The following is a 9,085-nucleotide window of genomic DNA, read 5'->3' on the forward strand; positions in this document are numbered from 1 at the left end:
TAATTCACACCACTGGATTTTGAAAAGCAAGGTAAGAATCCTAATGAACTACTGTGGATGAAACTCAAGGTCTTAGGAGAACTCTCTGCAGGGATTATTTTAATCACCAGCAGCTGCTTGACCTTGCTTTCCTTTGCTCCCTTGCAAAACAGAGAGAGTCTGAATGAAGTCAACCACCCAAGTGCCTTGATTCCCAGAATTTAATCCCTCCTTAGAGCAGAACAGGGGATGACAGCAGATTTTTCCACTATTCTTTTAATGCAAGAGGAGCAGCGCACTTCCTGAAGAGTAAGGACCAGGCATATTTCAAACACTCGCTATGGATTATCTTCAGGCATTGGAGACAACCAACTTGGGACTCGCTCAAGCAAACACCACCGAGAACCAGCATGGAGAAAATCAGCAAAATAAAAAGGCAATTTGGTTGTGGAATGGAGGAAGCCAGTAGATGTTCTCTCCCTAAATTCAGGAACAGGTTGCAAAAAGATTAAACAAGTCAGTTAGGAGAGGATGTTAATTACAGCAGCTACCTTCCCATGAAAAGGAAGGCAGGCAGAAGTCCAGCCAGACTGCAGGTGTTCCCCAATTTATTGCACCGTCACACATACGATACACTACAGAGCATATGGATACGCAGTACAGGCAGCGCATGGTTCCCAGTCACAGCATTGGAAGTTTTCCACTCTGTCCTAAACAAACACGTTTATCAGTAATATCTGTAGAGAAACACTAGAGCAGACCTGCTGACCCAGGAGCTTATAATGAGGAGGCTATCAAGCTGATAAAGGGAAAATTGACTTCTTAGTTATGTCCTTCCCACAGGTAATAGCAATCCCTTTGCAGCAAAGACATCCAGCCAGGACAGCAAACTCACAATAAACCGATTCAATTCGCAGGTATCAAGCTAGCTAGACTTAGGACACCAGAAAACAGCACAGGCTGGATGCAAGGTAGCCATCAAGGAGAGATCTAAGGGAGTCACACTCCTGCAAACCTGATCCCCTCCCGAAGCAAACACTAGAAATGATTCTGCAGAAGAATCTGTGGAAACAAGAGCAAAGTAGTCTAGGCAAGAATCAACACGGCTTTTGTAAAAGAAGAAAAACCACACATCACACAGCCACCCATGTTTCAAAACTACTGAAACATCCCACAGTTCTTTGCCAACAAGCATATGGCTACAGTAAACCATTTTCACACATTCTGCAATCCTGCAAGAGTCATGTGCGTTAAAAAAAAGTTAAAACCAGTGAGTGATAACTTAAGTTCAAAACAGATAAGATGCTGTAATTTAATTACACATTTAGAGCGCAATGAAAGTTAAACTTGTTGAGCTGAGCTTGAAATATTCTCTAATGACGGTGAACTGCTTGTACTAAAAACAAACCCAGTGTTGTCATGTCAGCAAAAAAACTCTACACTTATCCACGCTTTGAAAAAAGCCAGTTTGAAGCATGGGACTGTGCATCTATCATGCAGCAAAGTTATCAAGCTCCTAGTTTCCATATACTTTGCTTATTTCACATAAATAATCTTTTCCCCACTTACAAACAGAGCGCCAACACTGCAAATCACTTCATCAAATAACTATTTCCACATTGGTTAGGCACTCCTAGTTTATGCACACTTAAAACAAGTTATACACAAACACCTAACAACCGCCTCCAAAACATACACAGAACTTTAAGTAGGAAAGTCAAATTATCAGAACCAGCAGCAGTTTCTTTAGCCACCTCACACACAGAAAGCACAAGTAGCAAATCACACCACACACCAAGTTCTGCAACTGTTTTTCACTGTTTTAACTCAATTCTAGATTCCACAAACTTTTTCATCTATGCTGACATTTTATATTGTCCATGGGTATGACACTTTTAAGACAAATATGCTCATTCAGAAAAGATATCACAAAGCAAGATCAAAAAATCCCAGTACAACATTTTGTGCATCCTTCTGGCCCAACAGCCAGTGAAAAAGGAGTCAAGGATGAAGCGGGCCTTGTCCACTTGTACTTTGAGAATCCAGTGTTCAGTATCTGCTTCAAACACCAAGGAAGTTCAGCAACTCTTACCCTTTCCCATGTAGATTTGACAAGAAGTCAATAGAATTTTAATAATTGTCATGTTTTGCTTCTTTCACATTTGTTTGACACTAAGCGAAGTCTTCGGCAGGCCGCACGCCTTTCCTCCACAGCCGAGATTCCTCCTTGAGCAAATACCATAGGCAGTAAGATCACAGAAAACACTCAAGTTTTAATTCTGATGGCTCAAAAGTGACCACAGATCATGGGACAATTAAAGGAAACACACCGATTCCATTCACCTAACAAACCAAACATCTCTGCTGGTTATTTCTTACCAGTAGTTCACTTTCTCAAAGCTGACTGTTCCTGTGCAAAGCTGCAAGGCAGATCCTTGGAGGCTCGGGGCTGCACAGCTGCTCCGTGCTGGAAGTGCCATGCTCTGTGCGAAACAGCCCTCGCACAAGCTATTCCTGTCCCTGCTGCTTCTGTCTTCCCTGCACAGCGGACTCTCAAGCCCTTAAACCCTCTTAGCAGGTACCTTTCTCGTTTCAACGCTGATCCACACATTGGAGCATGTTCTAACAGTCGGCACGATCAAAGCAAACTTGTCCCAGATGTTTCTGTCTGTTCTTCCCTTAGTTCCCTCTTTTCCTCCCCTTGGAGGCTTTCCAGCCAGTCCTGATGCATTATGGAGCAAGACAGACCCTGAAATTATGTGTTTGCCACAGAAGTTTGGCAGTACTGCTACCAGATAGAATGTTTCCCATTACACTCCTCCACAACAGAGCTCTGCTACTAAGCATAGCACCGACACTGAGCTGCAGATCCAGCCAGGATTTGCTCCTGGAAAGCTCTTTCACAACGCTGGCAAAAAACCTAGGAGACCAAAAGGCACGCAAGGATGCTGGTAATGTCACAAGAGGGGGCAAGAGGAGGAGAGCTGTTAGAAAGAGCCAGGTGAAACCACAGCAAACTGCTTAACTGACCTGATCCCACCGATCGCAGTGGCAGGCAGCCTGCTGTCTTCCTCGCCCCTGCCGTTTGCTCCAGCTCATGGCAAAGTCCAAAATTCAGCAAATCAAGAGAAAAAGCTGTTCGTCATTGCCAGGCTAGTACAAAGGGGCTTACAAAGGAGTCACACCAGCACCAGTCAGATTACTGGGAAAGCACAGGGCATCTCCACCTGCAGCATCAGCCAGCCTATACATCTGTTTAAGCTACACTGAGACAACCTAACTCTCAAACTACCTTCCTGGACGACTCTCTGCCTGAACTCCAACCAGAAACATCCCAGAATAACTGAAGAGCATTCCAGTAGAGAGGCAAAAATTGACAGCATGGGTTTCGACAGAACTGGACAGCATCTGCTGGGCAATGCAGAAGAGAAATGAATGAAGAAACAAACAATTCCAGTGCAAAAGCTTTTATCAAATATGCTCATCATCTCTTAGTAAGTCAAATTTCATCACTTATTCTCGATACAGAGACTTCACATCTTTTGACTGTAGGTACTCTATAGTACCCCAGGTTGAGCTTAACTTTACAGAAAACTTCCAAAAAGCCATGAAGAGTCCACAAGCAAGATTAGTTTTACACGAAATAAAAGGTGGTTGTACATGGCATGGTAGAGCCCATCTCCCAAAAGGAGCACGGTGTCCCAACCATGCTTTGCTCTTCAGAGAATAATGTTTTGGCTGCACATGGCTTGGAGTTAGAGAAATCCTTTCTAAATTAGCCTTGTACAGAAGCTAAGAAAAAAGTTCTACCAAAAGCTCTGTGTCCCAACGCACACAAGAAGCGCAGGTTTCAGAGCAAGCACTGCTTACTTATCTCCCCACTCCCACAACTTAATGAAGTGTGATGCTGCAAAGCAAAGCAAAGCAATCAAGCTCCAACATTCCCCACTTGCAGGCAGCTTCATTACACAACCCTTGCTCATGTGCTGGATAGCATCTCTAATCATTACCAGGCTCCCTCACCAAGGGCTTTTGCTTCATTCAGCATGAACCGAGAACAATGGTCTAAACACTTAGCCAGCCAATATTCATATTTCTCTTTGTTATTCAACGTGTGGGTTCATGACTTCAATTTTCCACACCATACAGTGTTCCCAAAGATCCTTCCCCAGGAGCGTTTTCCTCCTGCTTTTTCAACATGTGTTACATCAATTGGGGTGCCTATCCTTACCAAGGCACAATAAGCATCTCCCGCCCATGGTTCAGGGGTATGAGCAGCACTGCTTTTATCCTGATGATTTATATTCACACATTCCACCTCCAAACCAAAACAAAATGAGCATCCAAACAGGTGGGAAGCAGAGTCAGCTATTTTTAACTCCTGCCAGCTATTCTATTTAGAGGCAATAAAAATCAAATACCTCAAAGAAGCCACTTCAGCCTTAACCACAAACCACACGAAGAACAACTGCAATAAGAAGTCTTCCCTCTTTCCTTCAGGACAGTGGTGAGAGTCCTACTCTTCCTCCCCACCTGCCCCAATTTTTTAAGGATAGAGACAAAATAAACCTGGAGTTACCTCTATCACAGCTGTCAGTATTTCAGATCAGAGCAACGGAGGCACAATTATATTTAACATTAGTACTTTCAAAAAGTGCTGGACGTTACACATGTGGATAATAAAGGTCTGCAAAAGTTCCTGCACAACACCCAGCACTAGTCCCTCGTTGTTACAAGAAAAGGACTATTTTTAGCTTTCCACATGGCTCATGTCCTCCTGAATTCCCACACAATATTCAGCATCTCTTTTGTTACCGTGCAATGCCAAGGGGGGGGAGGGCACTTCTACCAGCTGAATTTGAAATAAAACACTGGAATTTGCTTCAGAAGATCCACAGGGCCCCAACACATCACTCACTCCTTCCCTGCAGCAAGAGGCAGGTGAAGAATGAGAGCCCTGAGCCTGACAACTCCCTGCTGTTAAAATAAACCATTTCAGTTCTTCTCATGCTTCAGCATTAACCACAATCACCAACTTTATCATCCCCTGTATGTGTCGATTTTACCACAGTACTAGTCAAAACATGAAAAAAAAACCCAAAAACCAACACACCCCTACGACAAATGCTTAACAACCATGCCCAGCCACGATCCTCTCTCCTCGGCTGCGTCCATCCTCTCTTTCCTCATGACAACGCTCACTGAAAAAGCTGCAGGTACCGCACAGCTGCTGGGAAAACCCGACGGCACCCCCAGGCTCCCCGATGCTAGGGTGACAGCAATTAAAACACTGTTAGGACACGTTCCTACCTAAGTTCATTATGTCAAACGTAACGCAGGAGCTGAGAAGAGTCATGCCGCACACAAGCTCCTGACTTGACATCACTTACAAGTGCCAGAAGTCCGGATTTTAAAATACTTTAAGAGATCAGCCTACGTCAGAAAAAAGCTGGACTTGCTACATTATTCATTCTCCAATTCCCCCAAAGAAACTCTCCTGTTGAAAACTTTCTGGTTATTCAAAGTAGCACATCCTGTTACACTAGAGGGGCAAAAGTCACAGAGAGAGGCTATTATAAATTCACTTAAGGAACAGCACTGCCTTTGTACACAGTGGGAATACGTGCAAATAAGCACAAAGTGTTAACGCATATTAACGTCTACAGCAGAGCCCACAACAGCAGCTTGCAAGCAGCATCGCTCTGCGACACAGAATTAGGACACTGCCTTGGCAGCCCAGAGGACTTCTCCAGCCCTCTATGAGTGTGTGTCCCCCACACCGAGATCTGTTTCGCTGCATTCTCACCATCACCCGCTGAACTCGGCAGGCAAAGTCTGTAGGCTATTTTTAGGGAGTCCTAGAAACAGCACGGTGCCCTGCTTTCGAGTCCCTCCCATACGGGAAGGGCTGTCCACAAGATGCACGTTCAAAATAACCCCTGCTCCCTACACTACCCTGCGCTTCAGAAAGCGGTATTGAGCCGTGCTTCCCAAATAACAGCTAACGACAATCTCCCATCAATTTTATACCCTTTATAAAAAACAATCAGAAGGCACTCAACAATAAGTTTCAAAACTTTCTTTAAGGTGGCCGGGTAGGGCATCCATCCTGTTATACTCACAATTAAACAGCTCTACTTATCTGTTTTGCAGTTCTTCTCAGAAACACAAATTATGGTTAAATGCAATCTGGCTCAGTCAAAAAACAACAGTCAGGATAAGCCAAGCAAAGCCTTAGGCATGAAGAGATAGCCACCACCATCCTCTCTGACCCGAAGAAATTCGAGAGAGCGCAAGAAGCCAGAAGTCGGAGTCCTCTCTCCTCGCACACCGGAGAACCGAAACAACCAGATGGATGGTACCATCAGCAAGAAGACTGGGCAAGACGCACCAAATTCAAAATTCACGAGGATGCTGGTGAAACCACTTCACAGGAGTGCTGTGTGACAGGGGACATGCGGTGGGTGCTTCTGCTCTTGAAGCCATCAGTACACAGCTCAGGAACCTGCTAGCACGCTGCCTCGGCAAACCTTTCCTTTCCTCCTCTGGGAGCTCATCACCGATTTCTGACAAATGAGCCTTTTCTGCACGTGTGGACAAAATGGTTCTCAATTACAACCGCATTCACTTCAATACCTTGAAGCTGAGGTGCTGAATAGGAACTGAAAAAAAGAATCATTTTTTCTAATCATTAGAAAGAAAGGGGAAAAAAAAAAATTTATTCTCAAGTCTCAAAGGTCATAATGACCAGGAAAGCTATCCTGATCTATTAACAATTTTTCCATGTAAAACAACTGTTCTCATCCAGTATTTAAGTTCAGTACTTCAGTTATACTTGAACAATATTCATCTTCTGCATTTTAATTAAGTTTCCACTTCTATCCAAAAGCAGTTCGATGCATGGAAAAGTAATTCACTAGATAATGTCTTGCCATTTTTAAACATTATTTAAAAAAGATAGAAACATTAAGATGCAAGCATTTAAATAATTACAGATCATATCAATTTAGTCAGGAAACATACCAAGCTTAGCAATAAAAGCTAAAATTAGCTGCAAAATAATATCACCAGACTAGAAAAGGCTAGAAAAATTACCAGAGTGTTCAAGCAAGACTGAAATTATTCAAATCTAAGCTTCTTGTTTATTTAAATCAATCTGCCTGGGAGCCACACAAATCGTTGTGGTAAATTGATTTCCCTAGCGTCTGGTTCTCCTTTCTTAAGAGCCACGACAAGAAAAAGGAAAAGACCAGAAAGACAAGATGAAATCAGCTGCTTCACGATGTTGTTAGGCATTCTGCATTCAGACAGATTAGACATCACAACACTAAACCAAGTTATAAATGTCTCGGCAAGTAAAGGCAACTGGGCACAGTGACTCACGCCGGAGCTGCTAGGTGCAGCACTCAGTTGCAGACCTCAGCTGCAGCATCAAAATCAGAAATGCCATTTTTCTTCTTGGAGACTCATGCAATGCAGCATGGCTAACACACTTTATTTTACTTTACTCCCTCATCTCTGCTATACTTCAGAACACACACCTACATTTTGTACGCACAAGTATATAAAACAGATTTTCGACAAACCTACAGTGTTAATGCCTTTACTGACGTGAAAAATATAGTAGTGCTTCATTCCTAAAAGGTAGAGCACGCCATTCAAAAGAAGTCTTATTGAAAAGCATAACATACTTGATTAAATAAATGCTTAGAGCATTTACCTAAAGAATTGTGCTGGTATAAATGGCAGCTTGTTTTTAAGCTTGACAGGGAAGCAAGATTCAAAAAAAATAATAATAAAAAAATATCAAAAAACCCCTAAAGCAGCATCACACAGCAGTTTCCAAGACTTACCCTTTGCTACGTGCTAACCATGCGGTCTTCAGCAAGAAAAGCCATTTGAGCTTTTCTTCAGGACCAAGTTTTTATGCACACCGAATGAAAGCAATTGCTGTCTGTTCATTTCTCACAGGGGAGCTGCATTTCATATGAAAAGAGTTATCCAGAAACATTTACTATACACATCTGCACCAATAAGGAAATGAGTCATCAACTCACTGGCAGGCCTGATTCATAGCACACGGGTGCGCTCGGGCTATTTAGGAATCTGTGTACAGAATACAGGCGAAAGGCAGATGCAAGCCACCAGTCATTTTAAGAGACTAGATATAAAACACAAACTAATTTAAATGTGGCTTTTTTTTCTTCCTCCGTTGCTTGAGCATAATTCCTTCAAAAGCACAGGACCAGTGTGCTATTGTACACAGCCACAGAACTTTTCACCTGGGTGAATCATAATGTTTTCTTTATATAGCTGGAAGAAAAGCAAACTCTAATGTTTATTTTAACCCTGGATAAAATCACTCATACTTTGTCCAACAGAAAAATCAACACGAATAAGTCTTTAGAGTCACTGCTAAGGCAAAGTTTCCATGGGATTAATAACAAACTACCAAATAAAAATTCTGCTTGCCTTCAGACATGCAAACAAAAGCCCTGTTACAGGACCAAACCAAGGACCTTTCTTCAGTTTACCACACTGATTAAAGGATTAAAACAAAGAAAACCGTAGATACATCTGATTTAAGCTTTGCACTTCCTCACGAGGTGAGATACGGGTTTAAATTAACCTTGCCCCCGGGAGAAGCCTGCGGCACTGAGCTGTAGCACACTTCTCCATAGGTACTCGTCTTCTCCGCCATAGAGCCTTGGCTTCTAATGCATTTTGTATTTTTGAGAGCTCCTTTCAAAAAAGCACTAGGGTTTTTCAGCTTGAACTGCTCAGCTCAATAGCTATATAGAGTCGTTAAGCCAAGCATTTTGCTTGAAAATTCTGACCTTAATGGTAATTCAGAGGCTTGAAAGTGATACCATGGTAAGCAGCCAGATCAGGAAGAGTTTCCCTTAAGCCAAACCACGAAATTACAGCTGATTAGTCTTTAACAGATGAGCAACTTCAAAAAGAAAAATTAAAAAAAAAAAGACATGTTTGATGCTGGATTTTAAAAGTGAGCTCGAAGAGCTTTCTGGAAAGCAATGTTAGTAGAAAGATGTCTTAGTGGTGTACAGGAGAGCCAGACACCTGCCCACAAATCCTTCCAATTACT

At 42.6% G+C, this 9,085-nt stretch overlaps 1 protein-coding gene across 1 annotated transcript in view; it reads right to left on the reverse strand.

Annotated features, from left to right (window-relative positions):
- Window positions 1–8,680, reverse strand: part of GLG1 (golgi glycoprotein 1) — a 54,055-nt gene extending 45,375 nt beyond the window's left edge. The window contains exon 1 of the mRNA XM_009707667.1: window positions 8,609–8,680. Within this exon, the coding sequence (XP_009705969.1) occupies window positions 8,609–8,680 (72 nt within the window). The remainder of the gene's footprint in view (window positions 1–8,608) is intronic.
- Window positions 8,681–9,085: the final 405 nt, after the last annotated feature.

This window comes from Cariama cristata, unplaced genomic scaffold (genome assembly GCF_000690535.1).
Source record: "Cariama cristata isolate BGI_N322 unplaced genomic scaffold, ASM69053v1 scaffold30129, whole genome shotgun sequence".
Classification (NCBI taxonomy): Eukaryota; Metazoa; Chordata; class Aves; order Cariamiformes; family Cariamidae; genus Cariama; species Cariama cristata.